Source organism: Cnephaeus nilssonii, assembly GCF_951640355.1.
Source record: "Cnephaeus nilssonii genome assembly, chromosome: 17".
In the NCBI taxonomy this organism is placed as follows: domain Eukaryota; kingdom Metazoa; phylum Chordata; class Mammalia; order Chiroptera; family Vespertilionidae; genus Cnephaeus; species Cnephaeus nilssonii.
Window position 1 is genome coordinate 33,918,674 of NC_137088.1, and position 25,932 is coordinate 33,944,605.

General features: G+C 41.2%; 1 protein-coding gene across 9 annotated transcripts in view; it reads left to right on the plus strand.

Moving 5' to 3' along the window:
* The window catches only part of NR2C2 (nuclear receptor subfamily 2 group C member 2), a 93,404-nt gene that overhangs the window by 16,015 nt on the left and 51,457 nt on the right, over positions 1 to 25,932 (plus strand). For 7 of the 9 annotated variants that reach the window (XM_079795171.1, XM_079795172.1, XM_079795174.1 and 4 more), the window contains one exon: positions 776 to 859. The exons of the other annotated variants lie outside the window; for them this stretch is intronic. In XM_079795171.1, coding sequence (XP_079651297.1) covers positions 800 to 859 — 60 coding nt within the window. In that variant the 5' untranslated portion in view covers positions 776 to 799. The remainder of the gene's footprint in view (positions 1 to 775; positions 860 to 25,932) is intronic. 9 annotated transcript variants of the gene reach the window in all.

The window sequence follows — 25,932 nt, forward strand, 5'->3', positions numbered from 1 at the left end:
ACTAGTACTCAAATGATCCTGACCCAGGAGACTAGCACAATTTTTGGTCTTTAGATGATCTTCCTCAATTTTTACAAATGATTACACTGTTGTTTTTTCTATTAATAGGAAGCTGAATTGTCTTGTTTTTCTAATTTAATGAAGACTTCAAATATAAATTGATAAATGTATGGGTACCATGTTCTTAGCCCACTTTAGTAATGCAGTCTACTTCTTTCTTTGTTAATGATAGTATTTGCCTTTTAACTTAAGAGTGAGGTGTGATAGCACCTGGGCAGCGTTCTCACACTGCCACTAGTAACAGAAGTATAGTTGATGATAGCAATCTAGTGCTCTGTATTGGAAGTTGACCACACCTTTCTCAGATAGCCACTTTCTTATTCAGGGAGCTAAACAAAAAGGTGTGGTTCCCACCTCCCTGCGAGGTGAACCAAACTGTTACAACCCAAGAGACCTGATAATTAAAGTTCCAAATCCATCTTTGTCTATATTTACCAAGGGAAGTCTTGTTTCCACATTGAAAGTACAGCTTTAACTCCAAGGTTCTGTCTTAGTCATAACATATTTGACACTTTGCTAATGTTGTTTCTGCTAATTAAATTTGGTACCTGTAATTGAAGAATCTGGTGCAGCATATCCAGATATGCTTAGCCTGTTTTCTATAAAGGAAAAAATCTGTACAAAACATTACCAAAGATGAATTTTGATTGCTGATATTTTTCAAGTAGCCTGGTTTCTCCCCACCTGATAGAAGTTGCTGCATCTTTCCAAACAGGTTCTCTAATGATCTTGCTTCACCATGGCTACAAATATGGAGGGGCTGGTTCAGCACAGAGTGGGGACCCAGCAGGTGGCTGAGGTGAGTGACAGGGGCTAGCACAATAGCTAGCACCCTTGCTTTTGATAGGAAAAGTACATCAGTGTGCTCTGTTGTTTGAAAACAGTCCCAATGAAGTCAGGATGTAATCTAAATCCAAAGGAGGAGGATGCTCCCATGGAAGAAAAAATGAAAATGACAAGAGCATTTACTCCTATTCTTTTGCATGAATAGTGTAGCCTAGCTGCATACAGTAAGTGACTTAAAAAAAATTTCACCTTGAAAACTAAAAGAATCTGATGCTTTTCAAACATGTGGGTACAGCTTTAACTCCAAGGTCCTGTGTTAGTTTATTTCACATTTGCCACTTTGCTAATATCATAGTATAGTGGAAAACCCAGTTATGTGCATTCTGCAGTCATTATTGACCATCTACCTTATACTGGAGATTTTGCTTAGTGCTGAGAAATATGGAGATGAATGAGCCATTGGTCCTTCCTTTAGCATTTTCAGGAATGGGTTAAAAAGTAATTATAAAGCAGGGTGAGAAGTACAATTCCATGTGAGGAAGGTGATCCTAGAGGTGGGTCTTGAGTGATAAATAAACATTTGTCAGACGGACCCAAGGAAGTGGGGTGGCAGAAGTCAGAAACCTATAAAAAGTCATGAAATAGCTAGGCAACTTGAGGTGTAAAGGAGGGAAATAGGGCCAGATCTTTTCACTCTGTACCAGGTCCTATGAATAGTCTTTAATCATCGCCACAACCATATGAGGTTGGGATGATCATTATTCCCATTTCATAAGTGAGGAAAGCAAGGCTCAAAGGCAAGTAATTGGCCAAGGGCACACTGACCCAGTTCTGTTTCACTTCTTCCAATAAACCATGCATCATATTGGAACTAGGAGCCATTAGAAGGATTCAGATTTGTATTTTTACTCATATTTCTAGGGTAAAAATGCCAATTTATCAAAAAATGTACATTTAAAGAAAGGATTTTTAAAAATAAAAACTAAGTTCACACATACCTGTTTAAACCAATAAAAGTAGTGAGCAGATTTTTCACACTTTAGATCAACCACGAACTTTAAGGCAACAGTGTAATCATCCCCTTCCTCCAATAAATAATGATTAATATTAACTAACTATGATAATAGATGGATTTCACACATTTTTTAGTACTATATTTTAGAAAGGCCTATCAACTATCAAAATGCTTGTGGTTATTTGTTGTTTTAGTTTCTGATAGGAATAATTTTCTTAAAAAACCATTGTGGATTTTTGGTGTTTTGTTGTTTTTTCCCCCCCCAAATATTTAGGGTTATTTTGCATTTAATACAATTTCCAATTGAGGCTGATTTGGAGACTAGTTATGGATCACTGCTGTAAAAAGGTCATCATTAATTCTTTAGGGGAAAAGTTTAGTAACCTATAGTAACTTATTCAATAATATATTTTGTGTATGTATTCAGAAAATTTGCTACCTAAAATTTTTGATCAGGTACTGTATTTCCTTCAGGAAATGGAGTTTTATATAGTATTAACTTAGTGCAACTATTGTTACCCATGGCAAAAAGTGCAGTTTTAGGAGATTTCCAAAATAAGAGGAGGCATTCTTAATAGGAGTGCAAAAGCAATCTTTCTACTTAAAATATTCCCTAAATTTCCTTGCTATTGTTTTGAGGGATAAGTATGTGTGTGTGTTCTTTGAAATTTTGAGCTTAATAACTTTGAAGCTACAATCATGTGCCACTTAACAATGGGGATGTGTTCTAAGAAATTCATTGTTAGGCAGTTTTGTTGTACAAAGATTATAGAATGTACTTACATAAACCTGGATGGTATAGCCAACTTACTATATGGTGTAGGTCAGCATTTTTCAACCTTTTTCATCTCGTGGCACACTTAAACTAGTTACTAATTACTAAAATTCTGTGGCACACCAAAAAAAATATATATTTTGCTGATCAGGCAAAAAAAAGGTATAATTTTGATACATTCACACCCAATGGCTGTTGTTGTGTTGGCTGTTGTCATTTTATTATTTGACAATCTAAAGGAAAAGAAGTTAGTGCCCCTGAGTAAATAGTCAGGTATTGCATGTTTAAGACTTCTCATGGCACACTAGTGTGCCTTTTGTGGCACACAGGTTGAAAATTGCTGGTATAGCCTATTGCTCCTAGACTGCAAGTCTGTACAGCATGTTACTGTACAAAACAATGTAAAATTAAATCGAACAAAAGAAAATGATGCAATCAGGAGACATGGTAAACATGAGGTGTATGAGGCTGAAGTAAAGAATACACTCTAGCCCTGGCTGGGTGCTAAGTGGTAAAACATTGGCCTGTGCACTGAAGGGTCTTGTGTTCAATTCCCGGTCAAAGGCATGTACCTGGGTTGCGAGTTTGCTCTTGCCTTCCAGTGTGTGCTGGAGGCAGCTGGTAGATATGTCTCTCTCACATCAACATTTCTCTTTTTCTCTCTCTCCTCTCCCTCTGTCCCTTAAAAAGCAATAGAAAAAATATCAACTGAGGATTAACAACAACCAAAAACACAGTATACTCTAAAATAATGATAAAAAGTATAGTGTGTGTGTGTGTATGTATGTATGTATATATATAAAGTATAGTGTAGCCCTAGCTGGTTTGGCTCAGTGGATAGAGGATCGGCTTGCAGACTGAAAGGTCCCAGGTTCAATTCTTGTCAAGGGCTCAGGTTGCAGGCTCGATCCCCAGTAGAGGGCGTGCAGGAGGCAGCCGATCAATGATTCTCTCTCATCATTGATATTTCTATCTCCCTCTCCCTTCCTCTCTGAAATCAATAAATATACATATAAATTAAATATAGTATAGTAAATACATAAACCATTAACAGTCGCTTATTACCACTATCAGGTATTATCTATATACTAGAGGTCCAATGCACGAAGATTCGTGCAAGAATGGGCCTTCCTTACCCTGGCTGCCAGCACCGCCTTTTCTCTGGCCCGGAGCTGCCTTTTTGCTCTGGCCCAGAGCTGCCTTTCTGCCTTCCCACACTGCCCAGAGGCTCGGAGCGGCTGGGGCGGTGCGGAACGCCCCCGGCCACTCGGCGCCTGTGTATACAAATTAACCCACCATCTTTGTTGGGTTAATTTGCATACTCACTCCTGATTGGCTGGTGGGCGTCTCGAAGGTACAGTCAATTTGCATCCTACTCTTTTATTAGTGTAGATTAGAAGGCTGATATGCTAAGTGTTCGTCCAACCGGTCGCTATGACGCGCACTGACCACCATGGGGCAGACATTCAACACAGGAGCTGCTGTGACACACACTGGTCATTTACAGAGAAATGGCACTGCAGACCTGGTGCCCACAAAGCAACACTTGGCTTCCCCCAAGTGGGACACAGGCCCCGCCACTACCCCGGAGCAACACCCCTACCAAATCACAGCCGACGCTGCCGAGACCCCATGGCGTAAAATGTGGCCCAAAGCCCAGCCCAGAAACGTGGCTGTGGGCACCAGGTAATGATGTCACATAGCAACACCCAGCTTCCTCTCCCTAGCGACTAGCCTTCTTGGATTTCTTCAGCCCAGGAACACGACATGCTTTTTAGCCAGGTGCAAACATTTTACACTTTAACAAAACGTCTGTGAAGCGTTTTCCTGTGCCTCATCTCATTTGATCCTCACAGAAGTCCTGGAGTAGGTAGATAGGAGACTCGGTAGAATCCTATTTTCTTTTCATTAGTTGGAAAACAGATTTAGAAAGCTTAGAAACTTGATTTGACTGAAAAGAAGAAAGAAATGGTGGACCTTGAAAATGACTTCAGGTTTTCTCACTGCACAGAATATAGTCAAACACTGCTGCAGTTAAATATTTTACCCTTTGTTCTCCCTGCATGATCTACAATAATAATCTGCTTTGTGTTGATACTTACTGCTGTGTTGCTGACAATTACCTGAAAGAGAAGTTGTGGTGCTTCACTAGGCTGGAAAAAGTTTAGCTACATCAGAAAGCAGGTCTAATTAAGCAAGTTTATTCTATATAATAAAAGGCTAATATGCAAATCGACTGAACGGCAGAACGACCCATCGCTATGACTCTCATTGACCACCAGGGGGAAGATGCTCAACGCAGGAGCTGCCCCCTAGTGGTCAGTGTGCTCCCACAGGAGGAGCACTGCTCAGCCAGAAGTCCTGAGCCGGGCTCATGGCTGGCGAGTGCAGCGGCGGTGGTGGGAGCCTCTCCCGCCTCCACGGCAGCACTAAGGATGTCCGACTGCCAGCTTAGCCCTGCTCAGACATCCCCTGAGGGCTCCTGGACTGCGAGAGGGCGCAGGCAGGGCTTAGGGGATCCTCCCCCCCCACCCCCGGAGTACACGAATTTCTTGCACCAGGCCTCTGGTGTATATATAAAAGGCTAAGTTGACTTGTGCAATATAAAGCTCGCACGTGTGTGTTTCAATCTGTCATTGTCGATCATGAATTTGGTTGACACTTCTATTATAGAGAAAGGGCGAATAGTGATACTAAAATATTTCTTCTAATTAATTTCCTTTCAATGTGCACAAATTCATGCACCGGGCCACTAGTATATTATATAAATTGTATGTGCTATACTTTTATTCAACTGGCAGCACAGTAGCTTTGTTTTCACCAGCATCACCACCAACGTGAATAATACAGTCACTAAGCAATAGGAATTTTTCAGTTCCACTATAATTATTTTGGACCACCATTTTATATATATATGGTCCATTGTTGACTTAAAATGTTGTTGTGAAGTATGTGGCTGTATATATGGGGTGAGCAAAAGTAGATTTACAGTCATATAGAAATAATACTATCTACGCTAATAAAAGAGAAACATGCAAATTGACCATCGCTCTGCTACACCCACCAGCCAATTAGGAGCGAGTATGCAAATTAACCCAACAAAGATGGCGGCAGCCACAGATTTGGAGCGAGCAGGAGGCTTGGGTTGCCCCTGGTGATGGAGGAAGCTAAGCTTCCCACCCACCCTGGCCAGCCCTTGCCTCTGCTCAAGGCTACAAAGTTTCAATTATAGAAGATAAATAAATCCCAGATACCTGCTTCCAGCCGACCCTGGCCTCCACTCAAGGAGGCGCTGGAAAAAAGAAAAAGAAAAAAAGGAGGGTCTGGGAGCTTGGGTCACTGGGGGTGTGTGGCCAGCCTGCAAACAGCCATCAGCCCCTCACCCAAGCTGGCCAGACACACCCCTGTGTGGACCCCCACCATGAAGGGGGTGTGGCCAGCCTGAAAACAGCCCTCAGCCCCTCACCCAGGCTGGCCACACCCCCATGGCCCGATCCCTGTAAATGGGCAGTCGAACATCCCTCGAGGGGTCCCAGATTGGAGAGGGTGCAGGTTGGGCTGAGGGACCCCTCCCCCCATGCACGAATTTTGTGCACCAGGCCTCTAGTAATGAATAATATATTTCACATACCCCTATAAACCTACTTTTGCCCACCCCGTTCAGTTTGACTTAAATTTTGTAAATATATCTAATGTATAACTATAGTTATATGCCATGTACTATATGATACAGTATACCAGGTATTATGCTAAGCCTATTATCTCATTTAATACTTCCACTAACACTATAAGGAAAACATTATTGTTTTCCCCACTTTAAATAAGAAGAAACAGAGAGAGATTTATTTTGCCAGGTTTCAAACACTTATCTGAGTGACTTCAGAGCCCAGCTTTTAACCACTATACAATAAGTCCATTTTTTTAAAATATCCTTAATGCTAATAGTATAATCAGTTTTCTGGATTTGCACAATTGTCTTTATACCTTCATTTTCCAGATTTTAATTGTAACACTTTGTAAGAGTCAATAGCACTCTTATTTTTAAAAAAAATAAAATAAAATAATTGTTTCCATGATCATGGAGTATCAGAAGTCTGGAATTCGGGGTTCTGCTAAATCTATGTACTATGGAATTGACTATGGATAAAGAACAATATGGCCCTATCCGGTTTGGCTCAGTGGATAGAGCGTCGGCCTGTGAACTGAAAGGTCCCAGGTTCGATTCCAGTCAAGGGCACATGCCCGGGTTGTGGGCTCGATCCCCAGTGGGGGATTTGCAGGAGGCAGCTGATTCATGATTCTCTCTCATCATGGATGGTTCTATCTCTCTCCCCTCTTCCTTTCTCTCTGAAATCAATAAAAATTAAAAAAAACAATATGGTTAGTTTTTTTAAAAAGGATAGTTGACAGATGAGAATTGTAATTAAAGCAGTGGGAGATTGATCATATGTAACAGTAGAATTTTGCTTTACATAAATGAAATAAATTTTGTAAAGGGCTTCAGTATTCTTTAAACATTTAAGATTTCCCTCTCTAACTGGAAATTTAAAACAGACACACACAGACAAATACATATGTGTATTTCTTCATCATTGCCTAAATGAAGTAAAGACACTATTCAACTCTAAGATGTTTTCAGTTAGGAGAAATTTAGGAATTAAGAGTTGGAGCACTTTGAGTCACTTACTGATTGGCAGAAAGAGACCACTCATAGACCCAAAGTATAAGTTGCTTTTATTTTTCCACAATGGAAGTGAGGTGGCTTTATAGAACTTGGCAAGACTATTCCTTGGTCCCTGGGCTGTGTAAGGGGCTCCAAGCCATCAGATGTTCTTTGAACAGGAAGGTTCTGTCATCACTGAAAAAATAGCCAAATTCTTACAACCCCATTATTCTTTTTATCATTATGGCTTGCATCACCATTACATAAAACTTAATGTTCCATATAAGAGAATGTTTAAAAACATAGGGCTTTTTTCGTTTCTGAATAAAACTCAGTATTGGCAAGGCTACATCCTTAAGCAGGAGAAAGCAAAGTCATTGCTCAGGTTTCAAGTTTCCAGTATTCTGGAAAGATGTAACTCATTGCATTAAATTTTATTATTCTGCCCTCTTACAAACTGGACATTTAAACTTTTATTTTCTTGTCAAAGTATATATATACATAGATTTAAAAGTTGGCCAGTACTATGTTTGGCTTGAAATAGAGAAGCAAGCTCCTGAACCACCCCACCCTCTTTTTATCCCCAAATCTCCCTCTCTAAATTGATCTCTTCTGATATTTAACTTTTTATTTATAAAAATATTCTTACTCTGTTTTGTTTTTTAAATCAGTGTAAGACATTGTCCTTTTTTGAGAGAGGTTATTTTGTGGTATTTTTAGTTGATTTTAGAGAGGAAGGGGAAGAGAGAGAAAGAAACATCAATTTGTTGTTCCACTTATTTATGCATTCATTGGTTGACTTTTATATATGCCCTTCACCGGGGATTGAATCTGCAACCTTGATGTATTGGGACAATGCTCTAACCAACTGAGCTGTTTTGTGTGTTTTTTTATTGTATAAAATGGAAGATTTATCGTTATAACCATTTTTAAGTGTGCAGTTCAGTGGCATTTGGTACATTCACATTATTTTGCAAACATCACCACCATCCATCTTCAGAACTTTTTCATCTTCCCAAACTGAAACTCTGTATCCTTTAAACACTAACTCCCATTTCCTCTCCCTGCAGCCATTGGCAACCACGATTTTTACTCTCTGAATTTGACTACCTGAGGTACCTCATATAAATGGAATTATAGAATATTTGTCATTTTGTGACAGACTTAGCATAATGTTCTCAAGGTTGATCCACATTGTAACATATATCAGAATTTTCTTACCTTTTAAAACTGAAAAATATTCCATTGTATCTGTATACCACATTTTGTTTATCAGTTTATCCATCCATGGACACGTGGATTGTGTTCACCTCTTGATTCTTTTGCAAAAAATGCTGTGACAGCCCTGGCCAGTATGGCTCAGTTGGTTGAGCATTGTCCCATGCACGGAAAGGTCACTGGTTCAGTTCCTGGTCAGGGCACATGCCCAGGTCGTGAGCTCAATCCCGGATCAGGGTGCATGCAGGAGACACCCTTCTGTTGTTTGTTTCTCTCTCTCTCTCCCCCTCCCTCCCTCCCTCCCCCGCTTCCCCACTTCCTCTTTTTCTCTAAAAAAAAAAAAAAAGGAAAAATGCTGCTATGAATATGGGTGTACAAATAAATACCTTTAAAGTTCATTCTTTCCGTTCTTTCGGGTATACACCCAGAAGTGGAATTGCTGGATCATATGCTAATTTTATGTTGAATTTTTTTAGGAACTGCCATACTATTTTCCATACCAACACTTAATATTTTCTTGTTCTTGGTGTGTGTGTGTGTGTGTGTGTGTGTGTGTTATTGTTGATCCTCACCTGAGGATATTTTTTCCATTGATTTATAGACAGAGTGGAAGGGAATGAGAGAGACATAGTGATTGGTTGCCTCCTGCACGCACCCCAACAAGGCTGGGATTGAACCTGCAACCCAAGTACCTGCCCTTGACTGGGAATTGAACCCAAGACCCTTCAGTGAGCAGTCCAATGCTCTAACCACTGAATAACACCAGCCAGGGCTTAATCATTTTTAAATATGCAGTTCAATAGTGTTAATTATACTCACATTGTTGTGCAACGGATCTCCACAACCTTTTTATTTTGTAAAACTGAAACTATATTTATTAACAACTCTCCATTTCCCATTCCCTAGCCCTTGACAACCACCATTCTACCTTCTATAACTTTGACTGCTTTTATACCTCATATAAATGGAATCATATAGAACTTGTGTTTTTTTCCAACTAGCTTATTTTACTTGTATAAATCCTCAAGGTTCTGAGCTCTCTATTCTATTACATTGGTCTATATTTTTGCCTTTATCTCTCTACCATAGTGATTTGATTGCTATAGCTTTGGAGTAAGTTTTAGCAGTTTGGGTCCTGTGAGATTCCCTATAAAGGTTAGGATGGATTTTTCTATTTTACAAAACAACATTGTTGCCATTTTAATAGGGACTACATTGAATCTGTAGATAGCTTTATGTGATGTTGACATCTTTAAAATATTAAATTTTCCAATCCATGAACACAAGATGTTTTTCCATTTATTTATGTCTTTAATTTCTTTCAGCAGTGTTTTGTAGTTTTCAGTGTACAGCTCTTTTACTTCCTTGGTTAAGTTTTACAGATGTTCCCCTTTTACCCCCTTGTCCCCTGTCACCTGGTTCCCACTTCACCCCAGGCCTTCACCACCCTATTTTCTGTGTCATAGGTAATGCATATATGCATATAAATTCTTTGATTAATCTCTTCCAGCCCCCTCCCCCTGCCCCTACCCCTTCCCTCTGAGATTCAGCAGTTTATTCCATGTTCCCATGCCCTGGTTCTATTTTAGTCATCAGTTTATTTTGTCATTAGATTCCTTGTTCATTTATTTTGTTTTTTAGGTTCAATTGTTGATAGATATACACTGAGTGGCCAGATTATTATGATCTCTGAACACTCAGTGTATATCCTATATAATAAAAGGCTAATATGCAAATTGTCCCCTCGACCAGGAGTTCGACCAGCAGGCAGGCTGGCCGACCGCCCATGTCCCCTCCCCCTGGCCTGGCTGGCCGGACCCCACCCATGCACAAATTCATGCACCGGGCCTCTAATGTGTGTGTGTGTGTGTATATATATGTATGTATGTATGTATATGTATATGTATATATACACACACAGAGTGGCCAGATTATTATGCGTTCAGAGATCATAATAATCTGACCACTCAGTGTATATTTATTGCCATTTTAGTGTTGATATTTTTTATCCTTCCCCCTGTCCCTCCCTCCCCCCCCCCTCCTCCTCCTCCTCCTCCTCCTTCTCCTTCTCCTTTGTGTATCCTTCATTTCTTACTGGTCCTTTTTCATGTCTCTGATGTTCTCACTAAGTCCCTTGAAATTCTCACTTGAGATCCTTGAAGTTCTCACTAAGTCCCTTGAAGTTATCATTAAGATTCATGAGCATCCTTGTAATAATTGTTTTGAACTCTGTATCTAGTAGTTTGCTTGCTTTCATTTCACTTAGTTCTTTTTCTGGAGATTTCTTCTGTTCTTTCATTTGTGACATGTTTCTTTGTCTCTACATTTTTGCTGCTCCCCTGTGTTTGTTTCTGTGTATTAGATAGAGCTGCTAATGTCTCCTGGAATTGGTAGAGTGGCCTTGCGTAGTAGGTGTCCTGTAGGGCCCAGTGGCTCAGCCTCCCCAGTCACCTGAGCTGAGCACTCCAGGTGCGCCCCTGTGTGGGTTGTGTACACTGTCTTATTGTAGTTGAGCCCTGATTGTTGTTAGGGTCACTAGGAGGAATTGACTCCCCAGGTCAGTTGGCTATGAGGACCAGCTCCAACTACAGTGGAAGAGTTGCTGTGCAGCAGATACTTTATGGAATAGGACTTGCAGTAGGACTTGCTTCAGTGGGGCTTTGGTGCTCACTGAGTCTGCCCTTGAGTGTGTTGCCTGTATATGAGTAGAGTTGTAATCTGGTATGGTCTGAAGCTGTCCACCGGGTGCAAAGTCAGCCACTGCCTGGGGCCACCAGTGAGCTACAGAGCGATCTGCAGATGGCTGCTACTTGTGTTGGGTTTGGAAGTACCCAGGCAAGGCCAACCTGTGAAGCAAGGCAGGCTGCTGCTAGTGCTGGTCTTGCTGATGCCAGCTGTTGCTTGTTTGAGAGATTTTAGGAAAGTCTGAATCCTGAGCCAGGACAGGCCATTCATATGGAAAATCCACTGCAAACAGCTTGGATTGGGCATCAAATTGGATGGGGCAGGGTCTTAGGAAATCACCAGGGCAGAGTGAACAGTATGAGACAAGCTGATGGAAACTCAGATATGGCTGCTAGTCAGCTCTGGACGGGGGAGGTGTCAGCATAGGAACACTGACCTCAGTGAGGACCCTTGTCTGGGAGAAAGCCACTCCTGAGTTCTTGCTCCAATGCCAGACAATTCTGGATCTCTGCGCCCCCCCCCCCCCCCCCCCCACGCCACTGCCCCAGCACTGAAGCCCAGAGGGATCGAGTCAGAGTAAGTCCATTCACTGTCCCATTAAGAGGAAACTGCTTGGGTCTCCAAGAGCCTGCATGTCACTCAGCCACAAGCCCTACGGGTTTTTATTACCCGAAATTATGGGGGCTTCTCTTCACAGCGCTGAGACCCCTTGCTCCTCACAGGAGGCCTCCACAGCCTAGATATCCCTCCCGATTAAAAACACGCCACACATGGGTGTCAGACCAGTTCATTCCACGCCTCTGCCCCTCCTACCAGTCTCAATGTGCTTTCTTCTTTACTTCTCTAGACTTCCTTCCATTCAGCCAGATTTCAGATGGTTCTGATTGATGGTTCTGTATTTTTTTTGTAATTTTGATGTGGTTGTGGAACTTGGCAAGTACAGTGTTTACTTACACCACCATCTTGGCTCTCAGATCTAGTAGTTCATTATTTTTTATGGTAGTAATCCATTGTGTGTATATACAGTTTCTTTTTTATCTATTTTCCTATTGATGGACACTTGGGTTGTTTTCATTCTACTATTACAAAAATGCTATGAGCATTGTGTAAGTGTTCGTGAGAACATATACTTTTATTTCTCTTGGGTAGATACTCTAAGCGTGGACTTTTTGGGTCACATGGTAAATGTTAGGCATTCTGGTAGATGTGTACTGTTTTTTCATTGTGGTTTTAATATGCATTTCTCTAATGAAAAGGATGTTAAGCATCTTGATATTTGCCACCTTTGATGAAGTGTCTGTTAAATCCTTTGCCTATTTTTAAAAATTGAGATGTTTGCTTTCTTGTTGAGTTTTGAGAATTCTTTATATATTCTGGATACATGAGGTACGTGGTTTCCAAATGTTTTCTCCCAATCTGTGACTTATCTTTTCATTCTCTTAACAGTATTTTTGAAGAGCAGATTTTTTTTCTATTTTTGTGAAGTTTACTTTATCAATTTTTTATTTTATGAATCATGCTTTTGATGTTATATTTTTATCTTTACATAACCTAATATCACAAAGATTTTCTTCTGGTTTTCTCTGGAAGTTTTATAACTAGATTTTATATTTATAATTCTCTTTTAATTTTTTTTAACTTTAATCATAGTGTGATCATAGTGTGATCAGAGAATCTGGTTTGTATGGTAACAATTCTTAGAAATTTTTTACTTTTAAGTTTGGTGTGTCATCTTCCTAAGTGCTCATGTATATGTAACTAGGAATATATAGGTTTTAAAATTTAACAAAATTTTTAAAAATCACACTAAATATGATGGTCTACACGTTTAAGTTTTCCAAATTTTCTTGAAGATGAATTGTATACGATGCCTCCTTGGGCTTACTTGTGGGTGTATTTCTCTAGGCTAAAAATAGAATTGCTGAAAGCTATCTGGGTTTAATTGTATCTTCAAAGTTTTTGCTATTTTTATTTTCTTCTTCTTTTTTTGCTTTTGTTTTTAAACAGATTTTTAGCAATCATATAGCCTTATATGCATGAAGTAGCTGGGCCATTGATTAGGTTAGTAGTTTATTCAGCAAGCATTTATTGAATACACATTGTATGACTTAGGGGTTTTTAGTTCCTTTGGAACCAGTGCCTCCTTTTTATTGCAGTGTTTTTAATGACCCATTCACTATACCAAAATAATACTCATAGGGAATATAACCACTCAAGCACAAATAAATTTTTAAAATCAATGTAGTACAATAACTATATGCAAGAGAAACAAAAGGAAAGCAATTTATTATAAAGTAATCTGTATTTCATGTAAATGATCAGACACAGATATCATAGAAGATATAATGGAGAAATCAGATGGTTGTACATACTTAAATAAGCTATGACTGTAAAAATAATAAGATGAAGTTATTTTGTAGAAATAGGAACAGGCCTACAGGGGAACTGGAATGAAAGTAGTGTTAGAATAAGAAAGACTAGACTTATTTGTAATATGGTAAGAAACAAAGAGTTGATGAAAAGAATTGTCAAAAAGGAGAAAACAAGGAAATATGATGTCCTTGTAAAGGGGCTTTACCAAAATAACTTCCCATGGTATGTCTTCAGCCAGCGTAGTGATGATCTGTCACAGAAAACATCTTTGTTAAAAATCTCACTGCATTTGAGGTATACCAGTATATCTTTAGTGCCTGATACTTTTAAAAGACTTCAGAGACAATATCCTTTTATTGGTCTTAGGAAATAGAGAATTAGAAACAAAACCATTTTGTTTACCAACAAACAACACACACACACACAAACTAGACATTTTACTCAGGTTCATAGGTTTAGTGCTACACTTGCTTTCCTTGGGGAAATTATAATAGGAATGCTCTATATTTATACTAGAGGCTCGGTGCACGAAATTCAAGCATGGGTAAGGTCCCTAGGCCTGGCCAGCGATCAGGGCCGATCAGGGCTTTCTGGCTGCTGAAAAGGGCCTCCCTTCCTCGGCTGTGAGCTGGGGCCTTTCTTTGTTCCGCCCCGCCTTCTGGTGGTCAGTGCATGTCATAGCGAGCGATCAAACTCCCGGTCTCCCAATCAAGCTCCTGAGGGGACACTTTGCATATTAGCCTTTTATATATATGACTAGAGGCCTGGTGCACAAAATTTGTGCACAGGCGGGGTGTCCCTCAGCCCAGCCTGTACCCTCTCCAATCTGGGACCCCTTGGGGGGATGTCTGCCCGTTTAGGCCCAATCCCTAGTCGCCCCCAACTGCCCTCCCCTGCCGGCCTGATCTCGCCCCCAGCTGCCCTCCCCTGCTGGCCTGATCTCGCCCCCAGCTGCCCTCCCCTGCAGGCCTGATCTCGCCCCCAGCTGCCCTCCCCTGCAGGCCTGATCTCGCCCCCAACTGCCCTACCCTGCTGGCCTGATCTCGCCCTCAACTGCCCTCCCCTGCCGGCCTGGTTGCCCTCAACTGCCCTCTCCTGCCAGCCTGATCTTGCCCACAACTGCCCTCCCCTGCAGGCCTGGTCACCCACAACTGCAAGGGAGGGCAGTTGGGGGGGGGCAGGCCTGCAGGGGAGGGCAGTTGGGGGCAACCAACTAAATGGGGAGTCGGACATCCCTCGAGGGGTCTCACATTGGAGAGGGTGCAGGCTGGGCTAAGGGACCCCCCCCCCGTGCATGAATTTCGTGCACCGGGCCTCTAGTCTATAAATAATAATACAAGAATAAACTCGTTCATGTACTTATAAATGCAAACCTACTTTTGCCCACCCCTGTACATTGCACTTTATATTTATTTCCTCATTTAATCCTCATAATATCCTGTGAGATAAGAGATACTAACTTAAATTTCACAAATGAGTAAACAGGGGCTCAGAACAATCAAGGGACTTGTCCAGAACCACCCAAATAGGAGCTGGCATTCTAAGTGTGCCTAATAGGATAATTCCATTTAGATTTGTAATTGCAGAAACATAGCCTAGTTTTAAAATATCATCCGTAGCAATTCTTTAATAGGCAAGGAGGGCAAGGAGACTGAGAATTATTTTTCACAGTAGAGTTTTATCTCATCTTACAAAATAAAGAGATTTCTTATTTTTTCTGGATGGGTAGAAGAGAAGTTTTTCTTTTAAAAATGAGGAAAAGAAGTATAAAGAACACTATTCAGATTTGGGTTGAAAGTAAGATCACTCATACCAATTTCTAGCAATATTTGCTGGTTTAACCTTTTGCACTCGGATGTCGAGTGTGACTCGACACGGTTAGCATTAGAATAAAGGAATCGAGAAAAAAAGCAAGCGAGTGGAAAGGGTTAAAAGGTAACTGGTTTCTGAAACATATTTTTCAAATGTACCATAAAAGTGATGTAACATTCTGGAAAAAATTGAAAAGGAGAAGAAAGCCCTATTTTCACCATTTCAACCCATCTATCACTATTTTTATTACCTTAACACCTCCCCATATAAAATAATCATTTTTACCTCTACTTCTCTCACTTTTTATTCTTCTTACTCTTAGTTTTCTCTGTGGCACTTATCACTAACAGACTTGTATACATGTTATTTATCACACTAGAATATAAATTACTGGAAATCAGGAACTTTGTTTTATTCCCTGTTGTGTTCCCAATGTCTAAAACAGTGCCTGGAATATAGTAAACAGTCAATATTAAGATTTATTTATTAAATGAATAAATGTGTTCAGTTTTGGTCTTTTTTTCACAGGTATGTTATCCCATTATAATCATAGTTCACATACAACTTAGTGTTTCGTTACTTCACAGAGTAAATGTAATTGTCTTTTCCACAGATTTCTTCATAACCTGTATGACCATTCTTTTTTCATAGCTACATAATTTTGTATCAAGAGAACATGATATAATTTACTAACTCACCACCTAGTATGGGGTATTAAAGTTGATTCTGACCTTTCTCTATTAATGGGATTCTTGCCCTGACCCAGTAGCTCATTTGGTTCGAGTATCCTCCCAGTATGCCAAGGTTGCAGGTTTGATCTCTGGTCAGGGCACATACAAAAAGCAACCAATGAATGTCTAAGTGGAGCAATAAATTGATGTTTCTATTTCTCTCTCTTTTTCTGCCTCCCTTTCTCTCTTTCCTTCTCTCTCTCTCTCTCTTTTTCTTTCCCTCTCTTTAAAATCAATACATTAAAAGATATATATATATATATGTATATATATATATATATATATATACACACACACACACACACATACATATATATCAATATATATAAAAGGTCAATAAATTAAAAGATATATATATATATATTTATTTAGCCCTGGCCAGTGTGGCTCAGTTAGTTGGGCATTGTTCTGTGGACCAAACGGTTACCAGGTGAATTTCTAGTCAGGGCATATGTCAGGGGTTCCAGCTCGATTCCCAGTAGGGGGCATGCAGGAGGCAGCCTATCGGTGTTTCTCTCATACCGATGTTTCTCTCTCTCTCTCTCTCTCTCTCTCTCTCTCTCTCTCTCTCTCTCTCCCTCTCCCTCTCCCTCTCCCTCTCCCTCTCCCTCTCCCTTTCCCTCTCCCTCTCTCTCTAAAATATCAATAAAAACATGTTTATAAAAATTTAAGCAGAAATGGGATTCTTAAAAACATTTGAGTTAAAATGTATGTGAGGAAGGATGGATGGATGGATGGATGGATGGATAACTTGATAGTTACCAGGAGTACTGGATAAATAGCTTTGTAGCTAGGAACCATACCCAGATCTTACTGAAGCACCTATCTGATAAAGCTGTAGGAGCACACCACGATGCTGAGGCCAGACATGAGGCTCTTGTTACTGAACTCAAGGTGTTCGCCACTTGGGGTGCTCAATTCCAAAAAAGAGACGTGGTTGTCACAAGGTGGTTTTATTTACTTTAGCTAGTAAAGGAGACAGTATTCATATCCAAAACTCTGCCTTCCTGAAGAAAGGCTTAGCTATCACTTACATACACTAATTGGTTAGTTACTTGTTGATTGATTTCTTGGCCTCATTTATCTTGTTGAGTTACTGTCAGCTCATCCTATTTGCAGATGCACCTGCAAAATACTCTGCCACATTTTAACATTAGTAAGAAATAACATTTAGTAAGAATGGGGCAGACCTTAAGACCCTCCTCCTATCTTAACATTCCTGCTGCCAGTGCTAAGTCTCAGGCTCTTGCATCTGATTGACCCCTTGCCCTTCAAGAGATACCAGACCAGCAAGTATCTGGCATTCTCTACTTCTACAATTGGAGGTAGGATCTGCCTCATATGGATTCCCTGAGAGAGGGAATTACTATGTTCCCTAGAAAAATAATTTAGGACTACACACTGATAGAGCCCTTTCAGTATTTATGATAGTTTGTGTAAGGTGGATTCCCAGAAGTAGAATTACCAGGTCAGAGGGCATGAACAAATTTTTATGATAAGAGGAGCAGACCTATTGACCTCAACAGTTGGACCTTGGAGCATTTTGTTTACTTGGATTAATCTTTCCTTTTATACATCATTTATTAGTTGTACTTAGTGAATAGAGTGTAATGTTTTTTAGAACTTTAAATACTTGAGGTAGGGAGAGACTGTAATCTCCCATTTTTAAAAGGAGAATCATGTCTCCCCCTCCCCCCCTTGATTAATTTTTCCTTTCTGGGTTGGGAGCCTAGGTTTGTGCTAGAATTTGAAAAATGGATGACATATTCTCTTAACTTAGATTATTTTAAGTTAGTTAGTACACATACAAACTTGTAACAGTGTGGAGAACTTAATATTTTAGTTTCCTTCCTCTCTAAACTCCCCCATTCTATATAAAAGTAAATATCTATAAACTCTTCCCACCCTTCCCCAGACTTCATTTGTTTTGGTGACTAACCAGTATTTGTTTCATGTTAGTTGTTAAGGTGTTAAAACAGGTGAGTCTCCATGGCAAACAGGAGGCTTCAGGTTGGCTTTAGTGGCAAGTGCTCTTGGCCGGCAGCCAAAGAATCTGGGTATTAGTTCCAGCCCCACCTCTAATTCACTGTGACCTCAGGAGCTCCATTTCCTCTGTGGCCTGGCTGGAAGGGTGAGGCTTAGACTTGAAGCCATTCCATGGCCTGTTAAAGTGCTCCCTTTGCACTGCCTTTGCTCATCCTCCTGCCAGAATGGGAGGCTACAAAGGCTAAAACTCTGACCTGTATTCACATGTTAAGGAGATGTAGTTAAATGTTTATTAAATGAGCCCAGTGCTGTTTTTCTTGTGGGTGTTTTTGTATGTAATATAGATGTTATGTTGTTGCCTTCTTTTTGAATGAATAAGGAATTTGCAAGGACCCTGTCTAAAAAGATTAGCTTAATATATTATGAAGTTGAAAATGCTGTATGTAGAATGTGGTATTTCTGAGTTCTCCAAATCTTCCCTCCACTCCTTAAAGTTTTAAAACTATTTTGAGTTGGTTGGACTCCATGGTAACATTCTTAGGAGCTCTCAGTTCAGGTGGTCTTTACAGGGAAAGGGGTTGGGAGCATTTAGCAAAGGTAACAATGTAGGTGAAGGGAGAACTTTGTTAAACCAAGTACAACTTCCCTAGAAGCAAATCATATTATTAGACAGACTGCTTAAGCAGCTGGTGAAACAGCGGGAACATGACAATTTTGCTTCCTTAGTTACAAGGAGTGATAGTGTTCTTGACCTTCAGCAGAGCAGGGTCATGGAAAGGGCATCTTTATACAGCCTTGTCAGGTTTTAGGGAATGGAATCTGCGGTGGCAGTTTGAAAGCAAATGCCTGTGAGTTCCCCAACCAACCCTTCGTCATTTGGGTTGGACGCTCTGGTCTGGAAGATTGCTGAGGAAAAATGTAAATTAACCTGCAGAGATTCTTTAACATGGTAAGTGTAAGGGTCCTGAAGAAAACAAGACTGTGATATTGAAGCCTTTTCTGGTTCTCTCTGTTTCTGTAGGGAACCCTCCTTGTAATGCAGTGTATTTCACAGATACTTGTTTTCCGAGCAGTTGATAAAATAGCAGTGGATTTAGACACCTATTTGAAGGAATTAATTTTAGTGTCTACTGTGCTTAGCACCTAGATTATTTATAGGCACTTTCTTTTGAGTATGCTGGGTAAATTCAGGGGATCAAAAGCCGTTTGCTTGTTTATTATTGTTTTCAGCAGGTTAATCTGCCTATGAACAGTTTGTGAACCATATTGCTCTTAAAAACATCATTGTTTTACATAATTATAGGTAGTGGTTGTTGACTTTGGATCTTTGTTTTTGTGCCAGTAAATTTAGGGCTGTAGTTTCATCTTTTTTAAACATATTATCACCTGGAAAATTGAAGAACTGATTAATTTTGTTATAAATGGGGCTGATTTATAATATTCTGCTTTGATTCTTTCATTGACTTTATACTAACAAAGAAGAGCTGGACTTAACAGTCTTCAAGAGAAGTAATTCTTTAGGAATGTGGCACATGGACATTATAAGGTTTTAATCCTCTGTGTGAGGTAAGGGGTAAGCACTTTAAAGACCAGCAGCTTCCTGTGGATTCTTCTCTCTGTGATTCAAGTTGCAGCACAAAGAGGGTTTAACTCTTTGTCCATTGACCTTTCATTACACTTGTTATTTAATGATCTTTTGAAATTAAAAATAAAAGGAAGATGTTGTACATTTCAGTTCAGGATGGAGGTGTCCTCTACTTGAAACCATTTACCCACTTAGGCATTTTTTACATTGTTCGTTTTTTTCACTGGGGATGTTAAGGAGAAGTCGGAAGTTCCTGATTGATATTTGTAACATATTAGGCCTGCGCAATCTGTTTTTTTTCAGAGGGTGTGAACTTTGTTGCCCTATTAATAACTTATGGGAATGTTGCAGCCAAAATCCAAAATAAATTACAGTTTAGAAACTCTTTTTTAAAATATTTGCTCATTAGCCCAGTGCTGCCTGTGGGCTCTTCATCTTTTAGAAAAGGACTGTGTGTAAACTACAGTAAAGTTTTCTGAGGATTATTTCCTTTAAAAATGCTACCAAGGCAGTGTTATATTATGATGAATAGAGAAAGTTCTCACTCCATGTTGAAAATGTATGAATTTTCCCATCAACCTCATAATCCCAGGCATGTCCATGAAAGCCAGTATTCCTTGGTTTATAATCAGCGGTCACCAACCGGTGGTCCACCAGTGGTCCGCGAGGTCCGAAAGGTTGGTGACTGCTGGTTTATATAATAAACTTCCAAGGCAAGTGTTGCGCAGTACCAATAGCATATCTAATTAGCAGACATGCACAAGAGTAGAGTGAAACAAAGAAAGGGGTAGGCAGAGTCCCAGGATTGAGTACTGTAAAAAAGACTTCTTATTTATTCCCGAAATTTAAAAGTGTTCACTCACTAAGCAGTCATTGTGGGCCTAATATGTGCCTGGCTTTGGGAGTAAAAGGAGAAATAGTAAATGTACCCTCATGCCCCCCGGGGTAGGCTTCAACAGGCAGTTACAATAAGTGCCCTGGGAGAGAGTTATAATGCAGGAGCTCAGAGTGAGACATGTATACCAACCTGAGGGATCAGGAAGGGCTTGCCAGAGGAGCAGGGTTTTAAAACTGTCTTAGACAGTAAATATTTGTGTATTGAAGCAAGCATGGTTAACGTTAGAAAGAATGTGAAGTGGCACAGCTTATTTTACCCTTTAAGCATGAGTCACACAGACCAGGCCTTGAAGACCTGCGGCTAAACATACTTTTACCAAGTTTAATTGAGTCCTTTGGACTAGCAGTTAGTAGTCCTTTGGATCAGCAGTTTCCTGGTCAGAGTGCAAGTACTCTGGCCAACATATAACACACACCGGGGTGGGCATTTATACTTCAGTGTGAACTAAAAGATCCTGTCCTGTTCTTTGCAACTTGAGGAGGTTGAAGGAAGAGAAAAAGTAGGCTAAGACTGTCATCAGGTACTGAAAAGGTAGGCAGGAAAAAATGGAAAACAAACATTTCAGTAGTCAGAAATTCAGCTTATATTTTTTATGTTATGTAGATTTCTTTTATTTATTATTTGTATTTATTTACTTATTTTTAAATCATTACCCAAGGATATTTAGAGAAAGAGGAGAGAAGTGGTGAGGAGAGAAGGAGAGAAAGAAACCTTGATGTGAGAGAGAAACATCAATTGGATGCCTCCAATATGCGCCTTGACCAGGGATCGAACCCGCAACTTAGTATGTGCCCATTTCCTACCTTGATATCTGTTCATAGTATTAGGCTCTAATCTACACAGCTACAAGAATTTTTGAGAGTTCCCATCATAGCATCACTTTGCCTTCAAACTGCCCCTAGTGCAAGTAGAACACACCACACCTTCTCTCTTAAGTATTTTCCCTTTACTTGTCACTTCCAGAATTAAGCATCCCTTTGCTGAATCCCAGGAATATTTAAGGCTGTTCATCCAGTCTACATTTATTACTGAGCTACAGGCAGCCTGTAACCCATGTCAACTTGACCCATGTCCCCTCTCAGGCAAATTTGTTGAGGGTTTTGGGCTTCTCATATAAAAGGAATCTTAAAATTTGCAAGTGTATCCCTTAACAGGTGAGGGAGCCAGAGTCCTGGAGATTATAAACTGTAGCTCAGGCAGAATTGCAAAGCTGGCAAATAGCAGTCTTAAGTGCCCAACCCACACTTTTTCCCTTTTAGCCTTCCATCCCCACCCTACTCTACCCACTTCCAGATACTTGAAGGCAAGGCCAACTTTAGAATGCTCTGTGTACCCATCACACAGCTCCAGAGTGGCACAGGGTCAAGGCTCAGCAGGTTCCAGTGAAGTATGGCCAAGGTCACTTTTGGCTTACTATTTAGAAAGCTCCTTTGAGTCCTGTAGAATATATATATATTTTTAAATATATTTTATTGATTTTTTACAGAGAGGAAGGGAGAAGGATAGTTAGAAACATCAATGAGAGAGAAACATCGATCAGCCGCCTCCTGCACACCCCTTACTAGGGATGTGCCCACAACCAAGGTACATGCCCTTGACTGGAATCTAACCTGGGATCCTTCAGTCCGCAGGCCGACTCTCTATCCACTGAGCCAAACCTGTCAGGGCTTGTAGAATATTTTTTAATACTTTCAAATAAACTTTATTGTAGTATAAGATACATAAGTTCACAATTTATAGGTGTATAACACACTGAATTATCAGAGAGAACATTACCATGGTTAAAAACACCACCCAGGTTAAGAACAGAATAGAATTTCCTGCCCTCCTAAGGTGACCTCTGTCCTGACTACTTACACCTTGGATTGCATATTTTATTCATTCTTTTTTTAAAAGAAATACAAAGAGCTTGTCGAAACCGGTTTGGCTCAGTGGTAGAGCATCGGCCTTCGGACTGAAGGGTCCCAGGTTCGATTCCGGTCAAGGGCATGTACCTTGGTTGCGGGCACATCCTCAGTAGGGGGTGTGCAGGAGGCAGCTGATCGATGTTTCTCTCTCATCGGTGTTTCTAACTCTCTATCCCTCTCCCTTCCTCTCTGTAAAAGAATCAATAAATATATTTTTTTTTTAAAAAAAGAAATATTGCCCTAGCCGGTTTGGCTCAGTGGATAGAGCGTCGGCCTGCGGACTCAAGGGTCCCAGGTTCGATTCCAGCCAAGGGCATGTACTTTGGTTGTGGGCACATCCCCAGTAGGGGGTGTGCAGGAGGCAACTGATCAATGTTTCTCTCTCATTGATGTTTCTAACTCTCTATCCCTCTCCCTTCCTCTCTGTAAAAAAAAAAAAAAAATCAATAAAATATATTTTTTTAAAATAAATAAATAAATAAATAAATAAATAAAAAATATTAAGAGCTTTATTAAAGTACTAGAGGCCCGGTGCATGAATTTGTGCACCAGTGGGGTCCCTCTGCCTAGCCTGCAGGATCAGGCTGAAACCAGCTCTCCAACATCCCCTGAGGGGTCCCAGATTGCAAGAGGGCGCAGGCCAGGCTGGGGGACCCCATCGTTGCATGATCGGGGCTGGGGAGGGACCGCAGGAGGGCTCCAGGGCGTGTCCGGCCCTTCTGGCTCAGTCCTGATAGGCCAGACGCCAGCAGCAAGCTAACCTACCGGTCAGAGCGTCTGCCCCCTGGTGGTCAGTGCACGTCATAGTGACTGGTTTTCTGCCCCCTGGTGGTCAGTGCACATCATAGTGAGTGGTTGAGCGGCCTTAGCATATCATGCTTTGATTAGTTGAACGGACGACCGGACACTTAGCATGTTAGGCTTTTATTATATAGAATAATTCACATACCATACAATTTGCCTATTTAAATTATGCAATTAGCCCTAACTGGTTTGGCTCAGTGGATAGAGCGTTGGCCTTCGGACTCAAGGGTCCCAGGTTCAATTCTGGTCAAGGGCATGAACCTTGGTTGCAGGCACATCCCCAGTAGGGGGTGTGCAGGAGGCAGCTGATAGATGTTTCTCTCTCATCAATGTTTCTAACTCTCCCTCTCCCTTTCTCTCTGTAAAAAATCAATAAAATATATTTTTTAAATTATGCAATTATGTGGCTTTTAATATATTTATAAGGTTGTGTACCATCACTACTATCTAACTCCAAAACATTTTTCGTTATACCAAAGATACCTTACACCTCTTAGGTAGCCCATCCTCTACTCCACCCCCCACCCACAATTCCCTATTCCCTCAACAATAGGCAACCACTAATTTACTTTCTGGCTTTTTTATCACCTAGCCTATTCTGGACATTTTATATAAATGGAATCATACAATATGTGCCCTTTTGTGTCTAGTTTGCTTTCACTCAGCATAATGTTTTCAAGGTTTATTGATGATGTAGCATTAATCAGCACTTCATTTCTTTTTATGATAATACTAGAGGCCCGGTGCACGAAATTCACGAACTGGTTGGGTCCCTAGGCCTGGCCGGCAATCAGGGCCAATTGGGGCCTTCTGGCTGCTGGCTAGGGCCTTCCTTCTGGCTGCCGGCTGGCGCCTTCCTTCGTTTCGCACCACCCTCTGGTGGTCAATGCACATCATAACGAGCGATCGGTTTCCCAGTCAAACTCCTGCAGGGACAATTTGCATATTAGGCTTTTATATACATAGATTCTGTTGATGTATACTACATTTGTTTGTTCATTTGTGGATAGACAGTGGGTTTCTCCTTTTTGGCTAGTAGGAATAATGCTGCTATGAATATTCATGTGCAGGTTTTTATATGACACTAGAGGCCTGGTGCACGAAATTCATGCACAGGAGTGTGTGTCCCTCAGCCCAGCCTGCACCCTCTCCAATATGGGACCCCTCGAGGGATGTCCGACTGCTCGTTTAGGCCCGATCCTACCTGGATCGGTCTTAAACGGGCAGTCGGACATCCCTTTCAAAATCCAGGACTGCTGGCTCCCAACTACTCACCTGCCTGCCTTCCTGATTGCCCCTAACCACTTCTGCCTGCCAGTCTGGTCACCCCTAACTGCCCTTCCCTGCAGGCCTGGTCACCCCTAACTTTCCTCCCCTGCAGGCCTGGTCCCCCCCCGCCCCAACTGCTCTCCCCTGCAGTCCTGGGTCCCCCCCAACTGCCCTTCCCTGCAGGTCCAGTCACCTCCAACTTTCCTCCTCTGCCAGCCTGGTCACCCCTAACTGCCCTCCCCTGCAGGCTTGATCACCCCCAACTGCCCTCCCTTGCAGGCCTGGTCCCTCCCAACTGCCCTCCCCTGCTGGCATGATCGCCCACAACTGCCCTCCCTTGCAAGCCTGGTCCCTCCCAACTGCCCTCCCCTGCTGGCCATCTCGTGCCAGCCATCTTGTGTCCACATGGGGGCAGCCATCTTGTGAGTTGGAGTGATGGTCAATTTGCATATTACTCTTTTATTAGATAGGATAGAGGCCTGGTGCACAAGTGGGTGTGGTGCCAGCTGGTTTGCCCTGAAGGGTGTCCCGGATCAGGGTGGGGGTTCCCTTGGGGCGTGGGGAGGCCTGGGCGAGGGGCCTGTGGTGGTTTGCAGGCCGCCCACGCCCCCCGGCGACCCAAGTGGAGGCCCTGGTATCTGGGATTTATTTATCTTCTATAATTGAAACTTTGTAGCCTTGAGTGGAGGCCTGGGCGGGCCAGGGCAGGCAGAAAGCTTGGCTTCCTTCATTACCAGGGAAACTCAAGCCTCCTGCTCTCTCTGTGGCTGCAGCCATCTTGGTTGGGTTAATTTGCATACTTGCTCCTGATTGGCTGGTTGGCATGGCTTGTGGATGTGGCGGAAGTATGGTCAATTTGCATATTACTCTTTTATTAGATAGGATGTTTTCATTTCTCTACTGTATCTACCTAGAAGTGCTGAATCACATGAAAACTCTGTGTAAGCATTTGAAGAATTGTTTTCCAAACTGTCTATACCAGTGGTCGGCAAACTCATTAGTCAACAGAGCCAAATATCAACAGTACAACGATTGAAATTTCTTTTGAGAGCCAAATTTTTTAAACTTAAACTTCTTCTAATGCCACTTCTTCAAAATAGACTGGCCCAGGCCATGGTATTTTGTGGGAGAGCCACACTCAAGGGGCCAAAGAGCCACATGTGGCTCGTGAGCCGCAGTTTGCCAACCACGGGTCTATACCATTGTATATTTCCATCAGCAATGAATGAGAGTTCCAGTTTCTCCACATCCTTACCAACACTTAATCTTTCTTTTTTATTATAACCATCCTAATGGGTATGAAGTGGTATCTTAATGTGATTTTTTTTTAATTTTTTAATTTATTGATTTCAGAGAGGAAGGGAG